Source organism: Sipha flava, unplaced genomic scaffold (genome assembly GCF_003268045.1).
Source record: "Sipha flava isolate LNK unplaced genomic scaffold, YSA_version1 46_pilon_pilon, whole genome shotgun sequence".
NCBI classification, from domain to species: Eukaryota; Metazoa; Arthropoda; class Insecta; order Hemiptera; family Aphididae; genus Sipha; species Sipha flava.
In genome coordinates this window covers 141,411-166,775 of record NW_020273250.1, presented here as the reverse complement: position 1 = coordinate 166,775, position 25,365 = coordinate 141,411, and the positions used below count along the sequence as shown (strand labels likewise).

At 28.0% G+C, this 25,365-nt stretch overlaps 2 protein-coding genes across 2 annotated transcripts in view; both read left to right on the top strand.

The window, feature by feature from the left end:
- LOC112689706 overlaps positions 1-1,085 on the top strand; it is a 2,389-nt gene extending 1,304 nt beyond the window's left edge. Inside the window, exons 5-7 of the mRNA XM_025563541.1 lie at positions 42-270; positions 340-673; positions 948-1,085. Coding sequence (XP_025419326.1) covers positions 42-270; positions 340-673; positions 948-1,085 — 701 coding nt within the window. The remainder of the gene's footprint in view (positions 1-41; positions 271-339; positions 674-947) is intronic.
- Positions 1,086-24,334: 23,249 nt separating this feature from the next.
- LOC112689775 (cationic amino acid transporter 2-like) overlaps positions 24,335-25,365 on the top strand; it is a 38,653-nt gene continuing 37,622 nt past the window's right edge. The window contains exon 1 of the mRNA XM_025563622.1: positions 24,335-24,531. The gene's annotated coding sequence lies outside the window, so the exon portion shown is untranslated. The remainder of the gene's footprint in view (positions 24,532-25,365) is intronic.

Here is a 25,365-nt window from a genome sequence, read left to right as displayed (position 1 = left end):
TATTGATAGTATTGGTCACAGAAGTATTGATGCCAATAAAGTTCAACCACCACAATTGACCAACGAATCAAATAAAAACATCAAACATAATATCAATTGTTTATCAACTACAAGGACTGTCCCAATTGATTATGAGGTAAAATTAACAGGAAATTATAATTCTACATGCACTGAAGAAAACGTCAGCATAGTGGCTAATGAACTCACGGGTCATAATGAGTTGATTGGAGTCCAAGTTCAGGATCAATTCAAGACGGTCAAAACTAATAAGTATATAAAAAAAAAAATTGGTTGATAATAAATAGTAAAAGTGTACAGTATTATGTTTTTTTTTTTCAGAAAAAAACTCACAGACAATGAATCAGATGGTACAGAAGACGATGATACACCAGCGTTTACTTTGGGCAACAAGAAGAAGTACGTACAAGTTAACAAAGACTCGATGTTTGAAATGTGCAATGTGGTCGTACGTCACCCGGTGTTTCTTGAAGAACAAGATACTGGTCGTCTGATCGTGAATTTTGGATTCCTCAATCACAACGAGAACCACGTGCCACTAGTAAACGGATCGGTTGTTATTAACGAAAACCAACAGTCAATGTTTACCTCTGTAGGCTTCGATTTCGCCAAACGATTTCAACGGTCAAACAATCCGAGTGTGCGCGAATTGAAGGTAATCGCATTAGTTTTATCCGATCACAACCCACCGTATATACGTACTGATGTAGCATGTGATTTATGTGCACAATTTTTATTCCACCACAGGAAATGAAAGCCATAAGCATGCTTACGGTTCCTTCAAATGTCTATTTATTGCAACGAATCGCAGATGAAGAAGAGCTAATATTGCAATATGAAATTAACGAAACCTGTCCGCAAACGATTAGTACGATTCCCAGATATCCATCATATAAAACTAAACCGTTAAAATACTTATGTACTTACAGGAAAAGATTTTTTGTGTTCAGCTGATGATAAATCATTGTGCACTGACGTTCGTTGGTTTCGGTGAAACGTTACTCAAAGATCAAGAAGATGCGGCTTATGAGTGTTTGACTCGTTCAAAATTAGTCCCAAAAAATTAAATGTACAATCAAAGCAGTAGATGTCTACAGTAAGTTTATATAAACTATTATAAATTAAATGAAAACTTATCACTTATTATCTACCACGATGTACTTTTACCGGCCTTAATCCAATATTTAAAGTTTGTTTTTTACACCTTATATGTTAAATTTATCTTTACAACTAATACATACGATTTTATAATAGGTAATAGTGTGATACAAGCGGATTAAACGGGATTTCAAATATTTATCGGTGTATGTGTTTGGGTCACTCTGTACAATAATAAGACCCGATGACATTTTAGATTGTCAGCACCGTAACCGTACAGAAACAATACAAATTGAAAATATCGTTTAACACAGTATATTGATTCGCTTTGTAGAATATCTTACTTTCTATCGACATCTACTTTTAATCATTTAATCATATCATAACATAAACAATTGTTAAATAACACTATGTACTATGGCTAAAACCATAATTTAATTACCTACTGTTTATCAATTGTAATAAAATATTTATTAAAATGACAGTGACTATTTACCATTGTAAATTATTTCAAAACAAAATTATGCAAACTTAGAAAATTATCCATTAGTTATTAATATTATCATAAATCATTATGATAAATATATTTGGTTTTATGTGCTCCGTTTACGACAAAGTTATTAACATAAAATATCAATTTTTGCGATTTTCTAGTACATCACAGTAAAATACATTCATCTTTGTTTTTACCATTAAAATACATTCATTGCTGTATTGTATGTCTTGCACCAGAGCTATCACATCACATGATGTAATATTTTTTTTATATGAATGAATTTTCATATTCATATTTTTGCATTTTGATAATACTCGTATAAGCTAAAATTGATTTTAAATTTTTTACCAAAACAAACTTATTATAGTTTCATTAGGTTAATAACCTTACTTTAAGATTTTCCTTAAAATCAATACTAATAAGTTTGGCGATACAATTTTGCAACCGAATTCCTACAGTTAGAATTTATTCATTATTTCCATACAGCGTAATGTGTCACCAATAAAAATATATCGTTCGATCACGAAATTAATACCGTGTAATCATGTGAAGAATAAATATATGAAACAAAGATTATAACAAAATGAGTTAATTGAACACTGCTACACTGGAAATCAATTGTGACTAGCCTATACAACGTCAGAGTAGAAAAATTTAATATTTATATTCTAATCTGCTATTAGAGTTTTGATTTCAAAAATAATATCATATCGGTTTATGAATGGAAATAAATCCAAGTGTATTACGATGCGATCAACTTAAAATTGCATCAACTATTTTATTTTTTTCTTAACAATACTATATAAGCGTTATTCACATCTCAATTCATGTGCAATGCAATAGACACGATTTATATAAGATGAAGTGTTACCGCTAGTACAAATTTCGATCGCAAATTTTCTCGGCAGTTCAGTAATACAGATGTCTCGGGCAGGTAGCGCTACCATTCGCTCAAAGGCCGGTTTTTAACTGTGAATACTTTGTTTTAATGTAAAATATTAAAAATGTCTACACATTTTTGTTGTTTTTGATAATATTACTTAAAAATTAAAAATAGTAGCAAAATAAGAATTATTTTTAAGTAATCATTTTATTCAATTAGGTACGATTTAAAATAGTTTCAATTAAGGAAGTTTTATTATACTACTTATTTTTTAACAACTACATGGTTATATCTGTTTAGACCGCTTAGCTAATTTTTTTGTTTTTATTATTCTCTCGAGTGGCGTTCTCTGCAAAACATACAAAATACATTCTGAATTATAAATAAAATTTAATACTCTACATTTACACATTCTAAAAAAAATTCCATATATTTTTAATATACATATAAAAAAATAAAATGTCTCTAGATTTGATAGTAGTATAAAAAATGTATGAATGGATGATGAGTGTTTTTCTTAGTAAAAAATAAATAGTGGAGATTTATCAGATGATACGGGAAAGATCTTATCAATTATGTAATCTATTTTACTATTATTAGTGCTGTCAATTTATTATTATAAATTCATGGGCTAGCAGTAATTCTCAACTGGGGGATCGCTAAAAGTTTTTTTAGGGTCGCATCATGTGAAAAAAAATTATTTTAAATCAACAACAGCAAAAGAGTCATTAAATTAAAAAAATATTCAAATTTACATTATTTTTATTTTATTTTTTTCTATTAATTAACGCCAATCGGCTTTTATAGTATACCTTTTTTTGTAAAATGTATACACAAATAAATACAATGATAACAGTTTGTAAAATGTTTCAATGTTTACATTAAAAAAGAGTCGTTAGATATATTGGTGACATTATAGGGGGTCGCAAACTCAAAAAGGTTGAGAACCGCTGGGCTATAGATTATAAGGATACGTTATAAAATCACTAGGTTTAAATTTGAACAAAACAATAATTGTATAATTATTATACATTTATTTATTAATAATAAGTTAGTTGCCTATGTATTAGCCCAGACTGCATTATATGATGCGTTTAGTATTACTCTGGACCGGACTACCCAACTTTATGAATAAATATGTACCTAAAGTTGTAGGTTTTTTCGTTTTATTTTTTTACATAATAATATCTGTATTTAGATTTTAAGTACCATGATTGGGATCGAACTGGATTGATTTTCATTTCTTTCTTTTGAAACCGGTCCGGACTGAAAATAATACATTTAATCTGAGGACTGGACCGAACTACTCCTAAAAATTATTGAACCGGACCAAACCGACGATTCAATAACTGAAGGATGGGTGGGAATAACGTGCTATGTAACATTTTTTCGGATTTCATGTTTTTACGGAATAACGTGCTATGTATATTTTGAACCAAAAATTAAAATGATGCCAAATACGGTAGATGAGATGTACTATAATATATGTGCTACAATTTAAATCGTTAATCTTAAAAGTAGTAATTTCTATTCAATACATTTAAAATTTATATTTTACATATTTTAGTTGGTTGTTATTCAAAAGGGCCCTCAAAAAAAAAAAAAATATATAAATGTGACAGTGGATCCGGCCTTGTATATTAATCACGATTTCATATAATAGGAATAACAGGAATACGATTTAATCTACAATCCTAACCGTTACCGCAATCTGCGTTTGACTGTTAAAGCGTTTATACTAGTTTGAAAACGTACGAAGAAATATACGAGGAAAGCAAAACTTATTCCGGCGGTTAAATTTTATAGTTAGTGCGTCTCAAAGAGATACTACATACTTGTATATTGGTAGCAGTGTTGGGACTTATCTAGGTAGATTTGTTGTCATCTTTTATCTTATCTAGATAAATAACGCTAAGTTATCTAATTACTTATCTAAGATAAAATGTTTACTTATCTAGATAATTGTCTGAATTCTTGGCAAAATTAGAGTTATTTTTATTCTTGTATGGAGACGAATCCAATAAATCAGAGATCATCAAAATCGGTCCAGCCGTTGATGAATTATAAATTCTGTAACTAACTCGACTTTTTTTTATATATATAGATTTTGTATTCATAATTATAATTCGTGTATTATTAATAAGTAATTATTATTTCTTGGTATGACATTTTGTTTGTATTTTCATGTCGGAAAAATATCTTTGGTATTTTTAAACTTAATTTCTTATTTTTCCATGGAAGTTCCAAATATAGTTATTATTATTATACATATTTGATTTTAGTATATACACGTAACTCATACACTGAATAGTCAATACTTCACTCTTGGAACCCGTAAAGTCGTAACTACTTATAGAATAATGAAAATCGTCAAATTGAAATTATATGGAAAACAATATTGTTAACTTAAAATAATCTCTTATGTATTCTGTATTAATCCTGATACTAAGCAATTCATTGTTTTTTTTTTGTGTCACATTTTAGTGATTAATTATTATTAAGTATTATACTTTATGTATAAATACTGCTAAATTACACTACATTACTACAATAAACATAAAAAACTTAGGTATCTATTGATTATAATGATTATAATTGTATTTTCATAGATATTGTTACAAATATGAAATATTGAACAACAAATAACATTTTTTGAAAATATCTTTTTTTTATCTAGATAAAAATGAAATTATTTTTTATCTTTATCTAGATGAATTTGGACATATTGTCTTTCATCTTAATCTAGATAAATTTTGCATTATTTATTCCCAACACTGATTGGTCGGTATCTCAATGTGTAGAAAATTTTCTTATTTACACGGAACAGGTAAAGAAAAGATAACATTTAAGGTTATAATCACACGCAAAGAACAACACTTCTTCACCCGGCTAAATATGTAATAAAAACTTAGAGACTTTTGTTCAGTTTATAATAATACATGCGTGTACCAGTGTCGGATTTAACTATTGTGCTTTTTTAAGCACTAAAAAAATTGCCGCCTTTTAATATAAATATTTTTCTAGTCTAAAAAATTTTAAAAGCATACAATTATAGTTGTTTCCTTTATTACTTAAAATTTTAATGATGTAAAATAAAAATGTTCAGCTGTTATAAAAATGCATACATACATTTTTATGAAAAACTTAATTATAAAAATATGATATAATATAATGATAAAACACATGGTAGTAAAAAATTCTTAAATAGTTAATTTTTAAATTATATTCAAAATTAAATAGTTAGTGCCTAGTACCCATTGGCTAAAATAAAATAAAACATTTTATAATTAGTTGTATTTATTTTAGTTCTAGTTACATATAATAAAAATTTAATATTAAAAATTATTTGGTACCCCTGAGAAATTGCCGCCCTAAGCACTAGCTTATAATGTTTAATGGGAAATACGGTATATCCTACAACTGTACTGAACTTACTCGGGTGGAACCCTACAGTCAGTGGCGTTTTGAATTCATTTTTGCGAGTGGAAAAAAATGAATATAATTGTATTACTACCTTAGGTACCCTTCCTCTTTATCCATCCAAACGGTATTCAATATTTACAGTTAAATATACCTGTTTTAGATCCTAGGGGAGATGGTGAGAGTATCCACTCCTCCCGTTGGCTCTTTTCTTAATACAATCCAGTGGTAGAATATTACATTATTATTTTTTGTAGTTCTTATTATTATCTCGAAGTCGTCTTTTATTTTTGTAACATTTTGTGAAATATTGGGGACGCCAAGGAGTCTGTATAATTATTATACCCTGTGGGTACAAGTAATCGTGGTTGTTGAACGAGTTTCTTGAAACCAACCAGCTTATCTGAGTTTTTTTAAAAATGTAACTTAACCAACTGACGACGACCGTCTGCATCGACAGACTGATGTTTTTGGCGTACTAATTTACTATTAAATTATTGAAATATAAATATTATTAATTAACAGGTTTTATGCTGTAGGACGTAGGCTACATGTAGTAAATACATATTTGTATAAATAATATTTTTCTATTTTCTATGATATACCTAATCACCTAGGTGGCTAGGTATTTTGTGGTAAGGGACTACCCATCCACTAAACATTTTGAAGCAGCAATTTCTTCAAACATAGACATGTCTACGGGGGAGACAGTGTAGACAGCTGTCTCTCGAGCGTTATTGGAGGGCTTAACTATCTAAAGTAATGTTATATATGAATATGGTATAAAATAGAAATCTGTTGTACCAATGCGTTTCGATGGTGCAGCAACGATGTTGGGTACCTTATGTAAACGAAGTTTAAGCCAAATTCAAAAAAAAAAATATTTTAAAAGATAATTAAGATAACATTTGATTTTTTCATTAATATTCAGTTTTTTAATTAATTAATTAATTTATTGAAGTTGTACAAGATTTGGTACCTTAGAAAACATTGCTAATACAATAAGTATAAAACTTAAGATCTTAAAAGTCAGTATCATTAACACGATGGGCTTGTCGTACTGAGACATTTTGTGCCATCAAAGAAAATTACACAGCATTATTATCAATGATAATAATAAAATTTCAGATAAAACAAATCAGGCTGACGTAAGAGTAAAAGCATTAGGTATATTACATCAAATGAAAACGTTTGAGTTTATATATTTGCAATATTCATGTTAAATCCTATTCTAACTTTAGTTTTAAAAGTGTGGATTTGATGTATATTACAGATTTCAGTTTCAAATAACATAAATGAATTGTTTTGTGTAAAAGTATTTATTTAACTTGACAGTTGATATATTTTATAGTAAGTAGCATGGTTTTTATAAACTTTAGATGTATATATATAAATTTTGATAAAAAGTAGCAGGTATTTACTATGGCTCCAAAATAATATCTTTGCCACGTCACTGGCTGCTGTTTAAACACGGTGTGATGTAGTTAAGCTGTTTTGCAATTACGTTTTTTTTTTCTAGTTAGTAGGAAATGTGTACTCAAATATATAGGTATTACTTACAAAATGTGTCTAAATCATATGTGCTTTGACAGGACTCAAATTGAAATCGTACATAAAAAAAAAACCAATCACTAAAATACTATAGCTAAATAAAATATAGTAATTATAACTATTTTATTGATAAAGTAACTAAAATGTTAACAATATTACGACTAAATTAATATGGTTCAAAGAGTTATTACTAGGGCTCGGATTTTTATCTAAAACAATTTTGATTACAAATGTCAATGAATAATAATCAGTGGCGTACAATCAATCTTGCCCTGGGGGGGGGGGGGTTAACAAAAATAATCGTTATCTTTTTTTTTTTGTTGCACAAATAAATAAGATAAATAACTGCTATAAATAGATATTATTTTATACAACTTTTTTACCAATTTACAGTTTACTTTTACATTACAGTAAATTAATAGCTATTGGAATATAAAAACAGCATAGTTAACAAAACTTTTCAAACACCTATCAGTATAATTATTTAATTATCATAATATTTGTATAGTTGTATATTTTAAGTTCAAAGCGTAATAATGAAACTACGAATATATTACATGCCATCAATAATAAAATAATTTTCTTTATTTTTTTGGCCCTGGGGGGGGTTTAAACCCGGACCCCCTTCGTTTAATTTTCGTTCAATTAAATAAAAAAATAAAAAATATACTAATAATATACTATAAAATATAGCCAATCCTACTATTTTTAAAGTACTGTTTGGTTTTTTCCGTGCAAGGAATAATCAGAATCTCTATGAAACGACTTGTTGATTAATAAAGAATAGTATTGTCCCGTATTTCGTAACATGCTTTAATTGAATTGTGAAATGTTTGGATGATTCAAAAACCACCAAAAGTATAGTTGTTTCATTGAATATCATTTTAAACACTACAACAATGATGTATGTACATATGTTGTCACTGAAGAACTGCGTTCATTCCTAAATACCTAAAACATCATTAGATCAATCGATATAGGGTTGTTAAATGTTGTAATCACGCAGTTATACAGAACATGTACGTTTTAATCTTTTTAGCTTTTAATAAGTATAATCACGTGTTGAACGTTAACATCGTAAACGGTTTAGTGACTAATAACCGACGCCGCACAACTACAACGGCTAAGGCTGTTTAGATCTATGTTGGTAGGAAAAAATCGATATTCAGTTATACGATAACAACAGTAGATATTGGATACGAGATCGATGTAATGGGTTGTATTATGACTTTGATATTTGATTTGACCTCTTGTAATAGTAAATTTGATAAACTAAAAAAAGACTGATTGCAAATATTTACTATAATTGCTTGTATTGTTGATTACTCTTGATATTGTAGTAATTTAAAATTATGATTATTGTTCTACTATTTATCTTTTTTATTGAATAATAAATAAATTAATAAATTATCTTAAATACTTTATAAATATATATATTTGCAAATGCTATACCATATGACATTTATCACTTAAATAATCACATTACCTACAACTGAACGTCAATACTAAGTAGTGGCGATATAATCATGTTTTACTATAAAAAAAAATTTATTTACCATCGGCAGATACTTAAAGTGAATGTAATATTTACTATACTGTTGGTTTGAAAAGGGATTAGTTACCTAATACCAGGGCTTTGCACCCGAATTAACCCGAACTCGTAAAACCCCTAAAAACCCTTAAAAAATCAAACACTCAAAACCCATATAACCCGAATGATTTTTTTTTTAAAACACCCGAATTAACCAAAACTCGAATAAAATATTGGTTTTAACCCGAAACCCGAATAATTTTTTATTTTACAATCTTTATGTGACATATCATTTTATATGTATTTTTTGTAGTTGTTTCAATTTTGTCATTAGTTGTTTAATAGTAAATTTATTATTCACAGGAATAATTTCACAAATAATATACAAAATTGTTAATTAATTCAAATTTATCTAAATAAAGACAATAGCAATATATCATATTGAGAGGTGTGCATGAATGGTATGGTATGTTGAATGTTCAAGTGTAAACAACTGGGATACTATTTTTAAAATTATCCCAGGTGGATACGTCGTATTATTATAATTTAATAGGTAATAAATGGTCTAATAATTTCATCGTAACATTCATAAGTACAAATTATTATTATTTTTGTATTACGCTATGTCAGTGGCGTAGATACAATTTTTTTTCTGAGGAGGTGTTTAAGAGTAAGTTTTTAAGTGTTCTTAGTAGATCTTAAAACGAGGTTATATGTAATAATATTACATTTAAAATGGTATTATTATTATGTCCCGTATTTAATGAAAATTATTTTGTTACTCAATTTTTAATATATAACTAATCATAGTAAAATCAAAATATTTTACTATAATATGTAAATATTAATAAATAATAATTAAATATTATTAAAAAAAAAATCTGTGGAAACCCCTTATAACCTCTCCATAACTAAGCCACTACGTTATGTCCTAGCTAATGCGTTTTTAGTGTGAGCACGCACCACAAACCATAAGCGGAAATTTGGTGAAATTTGTGAGGGGGGCTGAGCATTATTTGCTTATTTCACCTATAGATACCAATGTGCGCAATTATTTATTTCAACAATTTACGAAATTTAACAATTTGACATTTTTAATTAACAATTTAAATAAAAAAAACAATTAGGTGCCTTATCTTAAACATTTTTGGAGTAGGTATTCTAAACAGAAATTATTAATTAATTAAATTAAACAATCTATACGAGTATTATTACATATTATTAATATTACATTAGTTGCGATCTTTCCAAGTCATGACAAGAAGTTTGTAAAATCTTACGAATTTGATTTAATTTTTATCACAGAATACTTTTTTTTTAATTCAGTTATTAAAAATGCATTTTACAATAATAATAACTATTGTATTTTGTATTTAGTCACTATTGTATTTAGTCACTTAACAATTTTTAGAGCTAGGGGCAAAGACCTGTAATTTATATTTCTAGGGGGCTTAGTCCCCTCAAGCCCCCCTCCCCGATTTCCGCTTATGCTACAAACACAAACGCAGAATACAAAATAGTTTTTTTTTCAAATGCGATGTGTCCGCACTAACTAGGAGTGGGACATAGTGCTAGTATATTTAATTTTAATAGATATTATAATTTATAAGCTTCATACACATATAAAATAACCCCCTTTTCTCCGAAAATAAATCGTAGTTACACCATTGCTTGAAATTAACATAATGATAGTTTGGTCTAAAAAACTGTTGCACAGTTGTATAAGAAATTGATATTTTATTACATAGGCAGGTAACAAAAAATATAAATATTTCATTAGTGGAGGGGGGCTCGGCCTCCCCACCAACTTCCACTAATGAAAAATAATATTTTTCCTTGACTACTTAACATTCGTCTTAACCAATATTAACCCGACGGTTAATATGTATATATATATATATATAACGGTTATTAACATCCAAACGTTTGTTTAAATTTTGTATTGTGGTGTTTGAACACCCGAAACCCGAAAAAATTATTTGGGTGCAAAGTCTTGCCTAATACCTGTAAGATAACTTTGTGTTTTCTATAACATAAATATAGCAATGCACATAAATATATGTAAATTAGTTGTATAATATTAGTTTATTATTAAATAATATAGTTTAATAATTATTTATAATTATATATTGATCTTTGTTGCGTGATTTGAATTATTCGTATTATATAATTTAAATAATGATTGATTTATAAATGAAAATAATATGGTGGTGTATTTAAATTCAAATTAGAGTTCATAAATGAAATGTTAATTACTTTATTTTTATTTTCATATTTTATTTGAAACTATTCACATTCTTTTATTTTTTCTATGGTTAATCTTGAATAGTTAAATGTTTTGTCGAATGGTAAAACAAAATAAAAAGTATATTTTTTAATACAAAGTTCATCGAGCAATAATATTTACCGCGTGTACAATAAAAATAAATAAACACATTTTGAATATTCGAAGTTCGTGAAAAGGTATATTATTATGGATATTCTTGTCGTGTTATTCTGGAGCTCATTTTTATAGACGGATACTCTAAATCTGCGTTCAGCCCACTTTCAGTGAACGTTAACATTACCATATTGTATTTTCTTCTACTAATATTTGAAAGGAGTTCACAGATCTACAGCAATATAATTACTCTGATAAAGGGTTTCGAAGCGCGGTTGCATTGGCTATATTAATGCTACATATTAATGCAAGCATCGCTATATTAGAACTGTTATGTCATGCATGGTTGTATACGTTTATATAGTATATACAATTTAAATTGACAAGTAACGATTGCGACCTTACAGTGATTAGTATATCGCGTCTGCTGTTGGAGTTATTAACATGCTGCGGTCTACTCAGTACTCACATTCAATTTGGATAATTAAATAAACATGAATTAAAACCATCACACATTGATTTATACTTGGATTGCGTTGTTTTTTTACGCGACACATTTGTTATAATTATGCTTGCGTTCTAGATAATGCGTGGTATTTAACTGACATGTTAAAATATAATCGAAGGTACTTATATAATACTTATTATTCTGTGTGTTTATCTTATGTGTGTTATTATATATAGTCTTTATACTATTTGTAAAACAATGATTTATGTTCGAACGTTTTCAATTAAATTCCGATGCATATTATTATTAAACAACCTGCGATATACATAATGTTGATATCTAGTAGATTTTCGAAGTTATAAGAGCTAATATCGAGAAAAAGTGCATAAAAAATTGTGATTTGCATATTGTACAATAATATTAATCACTTTTATGAACCATAAGTGTTAATATAATAAATATAAAATAAAATTATGCTTTTTTTCTGAGTTGATAATCAATTATTGGCAGCTGATATTTTAAATATATAAGTAAATTATACCGCGATTAAATGTTTTTAAATTTCAAATGCTTTGTGTTCCTGCAATTTAGTTGCATTGAACTGTTGTTTTCAATAATTTCATTAATATTTAAAATTTAAAATACGATTTTATTCAATATGTTCAAAGTGAAATTAAAATGTGTGAAATAAAAATAATCAATAAATAATATGTCCAAAAGAATAAGCAGTTTTTTGTAAGACTATATGAATATTTAGATCTCATTTAACAATTTTAGACCAATTACGTATATCTTGAATCAATTAGGTGATAATTATTAATTATTACTTATTAATACATGGTACATAAACAGATTAAATAGTTAAAAATTCGTTTGTATTATAGAAAAATTGAGTGATAAAAATATAATCGATGTTGATGAAGTTAAACATACATTTTAACAAAACATACACAATATTTATTGACTTTCATCAAGAAAAAATGAAAATGAAACAATTAAATGCAATTTTCTTACGTGTAAACAATATTTGTTTAATTCAAATTATGTGCATAACAGAAATTTGATGAATTCGAACCTCGTTAACTACGTTTAGCAACAATTAAAAAACTGAACATAGTTAATAAATAAATATTTAAATACTGTCCATGAATGTTGATAGAATCGCTGTTTAAGACCATAAAGATTTCAGATATATATCACCGATTCACAATAATTGTTTTTTGAGGTTCACAAATTGGTACGTAAACTCAGTGGTGGATTTAAGAGGAAAGGGTGAATTGTCTTGTCCCCTCCTTATTGGCTTATGTTAGGTTTTATTAATTCAATAGTAAATATAAGTAAGTAATTAAGTGTGTGAGTGAGTGAGTGAATTGCAATAAGTAGATTACTTTTAATCCAAATGATATACAAGCTCAAAGTTTTTTTTAAAAACAACATAAAAACTATAACCAAAGTTTAAATTGAATAATAAATAATATATTTTATTATTAATAATAATAATTGCATTATTACTGTGAATAATAAAATTATTTCTTAAAATGATTAATGCATTTTTGGACTATGGGCCTTCTCCTCAAGAGTTAAATTCTGGACCTGCCACTGAGTGTACCTAAATACGGTCGCGGTGGCACATATGTGAATGAACTTCCGCGGGAATTTTTTAAATATATCATCTGAGAAATGTTGGAGTATATAAATATGCATATTTATAGTAATCAAATCAATTAAAAAAAAAAAAAAAAATACATACAATGAACACGGGTTTATTCAAGCCACATTTAGATTTTAAAATTACAATATAGATCAGTTCTTAGGGTGAGGATAGTTGTCCTTTGTTTTTTTAGTATATATTCTTAGATCCAATTAACATACTTATAAATTGTTCTTATTAGATGTTATGATGAATAAATGAGTGGCGATTTATTTAAGCATTTATTTAAATGTTTACAATAAGCACAAGAGATGGAAGGATACAGTAGAGGTATTTTTAGTAGGTATTTATTGAATATCACTCCAATATTATGTTGTTTAGGGGCCTGATGTAAATTTTTTGCCGGACGCCCAATCATGAGCCAGACTGACACTGCCGACACTTCTTGCGAACTCGTTGTAATTGAGAAAGATGTGTTAATAATATTTTTGAAATTTTTTTTTTTTATGAAATCCAAATAACATTTTTTTGATTTTAATATTAATTTCGCTTATCGATCTTATCAGTCTTTATCGATTTTAATTTAAATTTTGAATAACGATATCAGTCTTTTTCAATTTTGATTTAATAATAATATATCGATTTTACGATTTTAGTTTTAGTTTTAAATCACTTTAACATTTTTGTGATTTTTATATTGCTATATTTTCAATTTATGTGTTGGTTTCATCTATAATTAGTGAAGCGTGTTTGTATAATACAAAGCTTTTTCCAATAATGGTTGCCTCATTGGGACGAGTAGTCCGTATGCGTGTCTCCAAATTGTGGCTCATACTGCCTTTAAGGATGGATCTATTCAGTAGTGCACACAGGATTTTTTTCGGGGGGGGGGGGTCTTTGCCATTAATAATTTACTATAATAATTAATTTTGTACCTAATTTTAAATTAATGTTAACCCTATGAAAACATATTGTTAAACGTTGTACAAAAACAGTGTATACTATTTATATTTGTACATGGAAAATAAACCCCTAATATGATATTTGTTATTATTCTGTATAGGTACTTATAATTTCTTAATTTATCATGAACAGTTTATAAGGCCAGCGAAAACTAAATAAAAATTATTAACTTGTTATAATAGAATAATGTATGCATAATAGTATAATTTTATAAATATTAAATATAATAAAATAAATATAATAAATAATTGCCAATCTTGTTTGTAAAATCGTTTGTAAAACTTAGTTAGATAAGGTTAAAATTTAATGAAGGAAGACATTTCGAGGGGATTTATGACCTCTTACCCCCTCTGTTTGCGCCACTGGGTCTGTTGCACACTTTTACATTACAAATCGACTCATTTTTATAAATATATGAAAAAAATAATTTTTAACTGTGTTACTCTGATGTCGATCCATATTAATTGCTCAAATAAAGCTAGCTATAAGAGCAAATTTAGCTATAAGAAAAAAGTTATGGATGGTTTACTTAAAAAAAAAAATTAAATCGTGGTAAATATAAAAAGACAAAAACGGTGAAATACATACACGATTCGCTACAATAAAGTGTAGATAGTTCGATGTAACTTGTGTTACGCTAGTCGACAAATGACAATTGACAAGTCGAAGTCACACACTCACATTTATAATTATACCGTTTGGTCGTATAATAGAGCTAAGCTATATCATATGGATTGTATGAACAATTATGTATATTAAGTGATGCAAATAATACAACATTTATACTTAATTTCATGGATAAAAATATAAAATACAAAGATTCCCAAAACTATTCCAAAGAGATTGTTGATGTTCTCGAAGAGAGAAATATACCATGATATAAAATACTATGAAAAACAACAAGTAATAACATTAATAACTAACGGGTAGATAATAATAATATAAAATACCGGAATAATAACATATCTATAAAAGAAATACAATATCATGAATAATAATTGAAAAATATTTTTCCGAGCTTTTTACTCAATAATCCAACAGCGTGATTAAAAATAAACACTATCACGGAAAAATAAAGATCGTGCATAAAATTCAACACGTACAGATTGTTAATTGTACCAGTATAGTCATTATGAGTCTTATAGGGCTGATAATTTACAGCTCGATTCAGCCCGGTAAAATGTTTAGAAAGCCTAGCTCGGTCCGGCCCAGCCCGCGAATAGTTTTTGGATAACAAGTAATTTTCATCATACCTCACTTGTACTGTAATCTATGTCACTATAATTTATATTTGACAGTATACTATCATATTTTTTTTTTGTTTTGTTCCTGCTAGAATTTATAATTTTTAATAGAAACCTGGTCCGGCCCGTAAATTTGTTCAAAAAATGGTCCGGTCCGATCCACCTTTGATTTAAGAAAAGTCCAGCCCAGCCCGTTTTGCTATTTTATATAATTCAGTTAGGTTCTTGGGCTTTTGGTTGGGCTGGTCTGTGTAAGCCCAGCCCGAATAAGTCTACCCATAAATATAAAAATTAATATAATATTATTGACTAAAAATATTGTTCATCAACTCGCATTAAGATAAAATTAAACAAACATTATATTGATTAAAACGAATTGTTTTTAGAAAAATTGATGTTATTTCAAAATAAAGAATAATGAAATTATTATATTATTTGTCTTTCATTTCATAATTCTTCTAATATCCTAATCGCTTGAAATATCATGCAGGCAACGTCTGTCAGGTCTGCTAGAACATATATATATATATATTAGGTCTATGAGTATTATATTATTATACATAGTTCTAAGAAAACCGTTTAGGTTTAAGAAGTTGGGATTAGTGGAAAACTGATAACTTATAACGCTGTGCATAAATATTGAATATACTCGTGTATCGTAGATTAGATTTTGTACGTGGTAATAATTAGGGTACGGATGTTGTATTAGTAAAAAAGTAGTAAACTTGATTGCAGTATTGCACTAAAATACATCAAAAATTACACTAAAAAAATAAAGTTATGTTATAATTCATAAAATTACGTTTATTTTTTCTTCCATTAACTTATTGTAATTTGTATATTAAATATCACTGACTCATTAGTTAGAATTTATAAACATGTATATATGAAATATAAAATAACGTAATGTATATTTAAAAATGTTATTGCGTTGAACTGTAAGTAATTTTTTTTCATTTTCAAAATCCAAAGTTCTTCGGCTTGGAGCCAATAAGTTTTAATACTTCGAAAAACATCGTTTTACATCGGTTGATATGAATGGAGCTTACTTTAAATAAATAAAATCGCTTACCCCCGTCAAGTCTTTGGGTAAACCATCTAACAGAGTTTTATTTTTTCATTCTGTAAATCATTTATTATATTTATAGGTATACGGTATTTTTTTAATAAAATTAATGACTTTTTTAAATGTTTTGTGTTAAATATATAATCTTATCTGTACGCATTGTAAATACGACGAATCCGAATATCACAGTATGACAAAACTCATACGATTATAAAAATAATCAAATTATCGTCTTGGCTATACATATAATAATTTAATTAGACAATAAGATATATAAATAATAAACATCAATATATTATGTACTTCAGGCTTAAAACAATTTGACAATTTTATTGCATGAAATTTTTAAAAAACCGTTTAAAAAGTATTAAAAAGTCATATTATGTAAAAAAATTAAAAAGATAGCTTAAATTGTTTTTATAAATTAGTAAAGTTAACAAAATTAAAAAAATTTCGAAAATTGCGAAAAATTGCATTTTAAATTTTTAGATTTTCATTTCAAACTTACTTATTAATATATTGGAGCAGTAGAAGAAAAGTTTCAAAAGCAAAAATATCCGTGCCCTAGTAAAAATAATTATTAAAACTACGAGTAAAGATATATATTTAATCATGATAAATATGTATAACATAATGTTAAATAATAAATAAAAATTATAGTTGGGCTTATATTGTTAAATTTAAAATTTTTTTCAAACTATAAATATATTTTTCCGATTACAATTTTGATATCAAAAATTAATTTAAATTTTTTGCAATTTCATTTTCAATTTTGAATAGCGTTAAGGAAAATTTTAGATTTTGATATCATTTTGATATTTCAAAATAATTTTAACGATTTTCATTGATATTTAAAATCAATATTTAAATCGATCTTAAGCCTTGGCTAAACGATTGAAAAAATCATACTACCTGTTATAAATTGTATGCTCAACAACCGTCAATATAAAACAATACGTCTTTATATTTTTAAATTTTTTTTAAAAAATTCAAATTCAAATTAGAATATTCAATTTACGATAAAATTAAATAAAAATGAATTTGGTGAATTTGACAAATGGGAATTAATGTGTTATTTGATTTTATATTATTTTTAATATAGCATAAATTAGTTGTACCATCCGCGTATACTGTAATAATAATATTATGTCGTCAGCCATATTTTCAACAAACAAATAATCAAATTACATTTATTATTATAGCTGTAAATGTAATCAAGTGTGTTAATAAATTCCTATTTGTATCAATTTGTTATAGGAATCTATTAAAGTTATAATTTATACTTAATTAAATTATTGTATTACAGTAAGTTACTGTCAGTAACTGTAATAATAATGTAATATTAAAGAAGAAATTAAAACAATGCAATTAGTCATTGATAGTCATAAATATACCAAAATCAAATAAGTATCAAATATATTTATAGAGCAATATGTATTATTATACTAAACATTCAACTTATTATTGTAATTATATTCTTTATTTATTAAATATGTTTGATATTATTATTATAATAATTATATCTGTGCACTATTGTACAACTATAATACAATTTGTATATAAAGATGTTTAATACTAATATAGTTATTAATTTATGAAAAAATAATACTAAAAACTTAGCATTACTTGATATTAAATAATTATCAGTTTTTATTCATAATTATTACAACATATAAACATCTAGGAGCGAATTTAAAGCTAGATTTTAAGAAAGACAAAGCGTAAATTATAATATACAATAATACCTATAATATTATATTAATAACATTTTATATATATATATATATATATATATATATGTGTGTGTGTGTGTGTGTGTGTGTGTGTTTATATACATGTATTTATACATTATTATTACTATATTGTGTATTATAATTTGAAGGCGTAATTGAAAGTTCGATTTGTTTATACTAGTAGTATAAGTATTGATTTTAGAAAATACAGATCCGCTATCCTATTGTTGAAATTTATAGTGCCTACGTGGATGCAACCACTAGACGTTGCTGTTATCGTTTGCATAGAAATTAAGAGAAAATTAGTAATTTGTTGTTTTTATTATTGAAAACCTGTTTTTATCAAGTTGAATGTAAAGGATTACACATAGTATATCTGTATGTTATTCTAAAAACACTGGCATAAATGATGAATTCCCATAAGCCAGAATAACATAAGAAAGATGGATGAAATGCATTTTATAATAAAATTTTTACAAGTAGTTATATAGTCATACATTTTTTATAACATCTGCTTGTATATTATCTAGATGATTTATTTAGATATAATCATTTGTTTTTTTTTATTTTTGCTAGAAAAAAAATAATTGTAAATATCTTTTTATCCATATTTTTAAATAAATTGGTTATTCGAAATAAATAATTTTGATAATTTCAAATAAGATAATTTTTTTTGCGGCCAGTGATAGGAGGAAATTGTGCAGTTTTAAATTTTAAATAGACATATTCTAAAGACGAAGCAAAAGAAACTGTATAATTATGTACCTAGAAAGCATACAAATGAATGTAGTTATTTCAAATAATATCTTTGAATTTTATAATGATATACCTTTTTTTCTGTTTAATTGACGACCGGCCGATACCTGCTTGCCCAATGCTCACTCCCGGAATAAAATATACATAGTATTATAATATATATATATATATATATATTAGACTATAATATAGATAATATCAACTGTTAAGTGTGAACATGACTATTCATAAAACGTCAATCCAGGGGCGGATCCAGAGTCGGGGAACTGTGGGTCAAGCCATTTCAAGAGGTCATTTATTAAGGATGAAATTGAATTTGAAATTAATACCTTGTAAAAAAAAACACACAATATACTCATAAAAGTGTATAAGTATATTTATATTACATTTTAGAATTAGTGATACCACCGATAATGACTTATTTACAATTAATAAATATAATTTTATTTTATCAGTACAACAAACGTACGGAATAAAATATGATTTACTTAACATTCTACTAAAACGATATAATTTAAAATATAAATTATAAATTGAAAATTTTTAAATTTTGAATATACATGGCATTCATTTTTTAAATAACTCCGATGGGCCAACTGTCCAAGATTCCAAATCAAGGTCTAAAAAGAGAAAAAAATTTCCAAGAGGCCAATTTTGTTAACAAATATTAACTATGGGTCAACTAACCCCCTGAACCCCCCCCTAGATCCGCCCCTGCATCAATCTCTGATTGGAACGTTCCATAATTAATAATGTATTAACTTAGATTATAATGATTAAAGTAATAAATAATAATAAAACCGACCACTGATTAGTGACCACGGCTATAAAGTTTATAATAACACATAGGTTTATATATAGTATATATTATATACATATCATGTATAGATCTTAAATCGTGCCAGTGAATACTGAGAATAGCAATGAGGCAATAGTAATAAATTATCGCTAAACACGTATCGGTTAAATTAAATAAAAGTAGGGATTTATATTATGTAAATATTGTACTCAAATGGATACTGTGATAGAGTATATAGAATAAATGATAACATATGTATTCAAACAATAGTTCCATAAATATTTATGTCGATTTCAAAAATGCTTTACGGCACGTGAAACCTGTGCTATGGAAAGTCTTATCTGAAAAAGCAATAGTTTATTATTTTATTTGAAGAAAAATAATAATTTTACAAAAATAAGTTCTGAATGATGATATTTTTTAAAATTATCTAGATATATGTAGTTATATTTTTTCTATTATATAGATAAATGTTTAATGAATTATCCGTTATCTAATCTAGTTTATCTATGTACAAAACTGATAGCTGACAATGATCGTTAGTGATTCTGGTAGTTATCGACTTCAAGGGCACTTGAAATGAAAACAGGACTTAATGTTTTTGAACACATGGTCGGAGGTAAAAGATCCCTTACTTCCAGAAGTGGAAATAGAAAAAGCGTATTGGGTGTTGGTCGGCTGGACTTAGTCGCTGGAACTATCAGACAAAAGTGCATTGTATATACGAATTGACGATTGTAATTATCGTGATTTATGATCATTATATTATTATAATAATAATTATTACGATCAAACGGACTATTACATCAATTTTTGAATTCTGAGTGAATATAATACTGATAACTGAGTGGTATAAGTTGTACAAAAAAAAAAAAAAATAAATAAAATTGAAGATGGAAACATTCTATTACTTATGAAAAAAGTATGAAAAATGTTTACATTCTATTTTATATGTTTAATTTTATTTTATAAAGTAAAATTAAAAAAAATATTCAATAAAATGTTCTATATTAAACTTCTCCTCGGTTATTTATCGATAAAAAAAAAAATAAAAATAAATGTCTTTGTTTCATAGCTACTCTGCAAAATAATTATAGTCCGTGTGTACTAATAGATTTTAGCACTAACGGATTAAAATTTGCTTAATGAAAATGAATATCTAACTACCCGAGTATTTGCTGAGAATTTGATAAAAATCGTTTTGAAAACACTAGTTTGAATTAAACGTTAATAAAAAAAAAAAAAAAACAGAATCCTAATTCTTAGCAGTATACGCATACAAAGTTATAACTTATAGATAACAAACCCCTACAGTCGTTACACAAAACGAGCTAGGTTGAAATTTATAATCCAGATATAAAAAGCGATAAGGATTTAAACAACGTAATTGATGATTTATACCACATTGGTTCGCACAAAATGAAAGAAAATTAAGATTGCAATAAGTCATACATTTTTTCATAAAACTTGGAATCGTCACACGAATAAAATTCATCGGAATATGTGATGTTGCGCGAATATATTACTTGTGACAATAAACTTGGACAACATTTTTCTCCGCTAATTTACGGAATACTGTGTAAAATATGCAAATATCTGCATCGCGTGTCTGCCATATAACGTTGCGTTACAACGACCGACTGGGTACGCACCCGTTCATGTAGGCAATAATATTTATGTTCGAACCGTCTGTTCCGTCCATACTATGTTTGAAATTGTTTTCGTATGCGCGCGAGGAGACTCCATTGGAAGTTTTTCACACAATGCCTGCCGGGTAGTGTATTATTACAATATTATTATAAAGTACATACACGAACCGAAGTACAGTTCATTCAATTAGCGTGATACAGTGCGTGTACTGGGTATTGTTTGCCGTCCTGACGTTGCGTGTACCGCGCAACACCCAATAATATCTATAATATAACGTACGCGATGATACTTTTCGGCAGGTCATCGAAATGCTGGAAAATATACCTGCTCGAAAACTTACTTGAAAAACCCGCCGTCCGTTTATTGCAGGCTGTATATGGTCTGAGACGGACGCGCCGAGAATATCAATGTGGTTCGTACACAGGTACACAACGAACGCGCATTAAACACAATATCGCGTACATATACGCTTGATAATAATAAAAATAATAATAATAATAATAATAATGCTAATAATAGTAATACACCTCTGGGCCAGAATTGTGGCGTACCATTGTCGTAAAATGATTCCCGCGGGCGTTGTAGTGCGTTACAAAGGTGTATTGGTCTTCGCTGTTACATTGTGTGCGATCGCGGTTGAGTGACTTAACGCGTCGATACCGTTGCGTGCAATACGCGTGTACACGCGAGACGACCATTGGCAGACAATGAGAATAAGAATTTCTTTTGTTTTTGTTTCCGATCGGTGCATTTACGAACGCGCATCATGCCAGCAGCACACGACGAGTTGATCAAGTAGTACGCAAAATCGAATTGTATCTCGTCTGGGATACTTAGATTTTTTAATTTTTTAATGGTACTTGGTAAAAAAGATTGGTCATCGCTGCCACGGGTACGATTCATTAGCGATTTGCTTAGACCTATCCGCACGCACATGAATTTTAATATTTCGTTGGATTTGCGGTGTAGAAAACGTATGACTTGCTCAAAATTCACAATTACAATTGATATACTGGAGGCGAATTATACAGTCTTGTTCCATGTCGTATAAAGACCGCGTTGTTTATATATGTGCACATGTACGTATTGGAGGTTAATTATTTTCAGATATTATCTTAGGATAGGAATATTTGCATTGTTTGTTTTTTGGCTACTCAATGCAAAATATCGAACGAAAAGTGCAGCTGCAAGTAATTTTAATTCGTTTCTGTTACGGTCGGTGATTGGAAAATCTCAGTCATATAACTGCTTACCTATGTCATATTATCCACGATAATAATTGCTTATCGTACAATTTGTACGTTACTATGCGTAATATTTAAAACCATAATATGCAAATAGTCGGTAATCTTTTAACAAAACCCACGCCCCGATAAATCGGAAAATGTAAACGAAGCAAATTTAAATCGTATTACACGATATGGGCACGGAGTGCATTTTTTTTTCTCTACAGAAACGTATTTTTTTTTTCTTTCAGAAAACAACAGCCGTGTCATTTATTGTTGTTACACTATATCAGTGCAAGTGAGTGAGTAGTCGCTTTTAACGTTTCGACGTACACGGTAACGTGGTCGTAGCGAATTGGATTTCGGTCTTAATGGTGCGGTCTTCTATCCTTACTCGTACATTAAACACTGACGCCGTTGGTTCGTACGAGTAAATCTTAGGAAAATGACAAAGGCGGCTCCTTGTAAACCGTCTTGTGTGTTGGGTTTCCGATAGATAACTTACCCGCTGTCCCTACATGAAATGATGATGATTATCGACTGTGGCGCCTCCGTAATTCATCATGACGTCTTTGAATCCAGGTATAAAAAGAAAACCTCCCACGAGACGGGTCAGCGCGTACACACGCTTGGTCAAGACGTAACCTTCAGTAGACCACACGATTAATGTAAATATAGTATGTGCATGGTGTACAAGAAGTTAATATATTGAATGGAATTATGAACTGATTTATTATTCTATTAGATCACAAACGCGAATATAGTTATTATTGAACGCAAGAAAAATGTTTTAGTAAGAAAAATGAATTTCAGGTTAGATTCCACGTCTTATTGGCATTTAAATTTATAACTTGGCAACGATGTTGTTTTTATAAATAATTTATTTTATTTTAATCTTATCAAAAGGTTAGTTTTGTGACAGTATTATAATATCCTTGCGGTTGATATTCAATGTTTTTTCTTGTGTATATCGAATATATTACGTCGATGCGTCGTCACCATACTATTTTAAAGAATCAGGATCCCTCCCCTGCATGAAATGAATTGAATCCCGATTTTATGTTCAGCCGATTATTTTTTATTTACATCAATTTTTCACGTTCACATCCGTTACATTCAACGATAACTCATGTTCTTTTTTTTATTTAAACAAATATTAAAAAAATTACATTGTTAAAATGACCCTGGCAGTAATAGAAGTGCTGTAATGCAAACACTTCATGAAATCGTGATTGCTATTCAAAGATTTGTTTAATAAAATAAACCTTAAGTATTGATAAGTGTTTATGAAATTAAATTAAAATCTAGGTACTACTAATACATGTCGAAGTGCAGATAAGCATGGCGACGATCATTGGTTGTCATTAAAATTGTAGTGTTAATTTTATAGCCATTAATGGTGATGAAATAATCATATACAGCGGTTTTGTTTTAGTGCACTACAATATTTATTACGATGACGAGTTTAAAAAAATGCGGAGTTTAATTCGCGTTATCCAAACAATATCATGAACCGATTCATGTCAAGCAAAATGAAGACAAAAGATACTACTATGCTACAAGAATGATTTTTGTTGGAGGGTAACTATGACGGAGTTGTATTGTTAAAATAGCACAAGTAGGTACAATATTATAACACTATAATATTATAAGGTGGGTAAATAATAATAATAAAATAATGATCAGTGTCGCGTTGTATATTTTTCTCACCGAGTCAACCGTGATCATTAGTTAACCGTACGTGTATAAATAAGATAAATAACTCATTTCGGCTACAGAACTTACAGAATTACGCAGTAGAAGCCTGTGCATGGGCCGTGAATCAAAATTTGTACCTATTTATCGCGAAAAACGTAGTTTAATCATATATAGTAGCAAGCCCGGATTAGGATATTTTTGGGCCACAGGTTAAACAATTTTAAGGGCTTACAATAATAAGTAATAACTAAATAGGTGAGTATATGTTTTATAATCAAAAAAAGTTTTACAGCTATATCTTAAATACCTAGTAATAATATTTCAACCATCGTAAATTCGTAATCGTAATTGACAGTATTCACCGTACTTGGGTATTCCTATAAATTCTTCCTTACCATTATCATTCTGCTAAAAAATGACGACATTTTTGATATTATGATAGCATAATAATAAAAATGTTATTCATTATCGATATAGAATAGAGTATAGGAAGCATTAATGTATTTTATCCAAATATTTCTGATTTAATAATTAAAAAAAAAACATTATATCCTCCAAGTAACAATTATTGTTTGATATCCGTTTGGAGCCCGGGGCTATGGCTCCCCTCTATCCCCCTTAATCCAGCCTTCTATAGTAGGTATCTATAAATTATAATACGTAAGTATTGATATCGTGTTGGTAATGTAATGCGGTATTACAGTCGTGACTGCGACGTACAATTTTACTTGCCTGAGGATTGACGACATGGTTC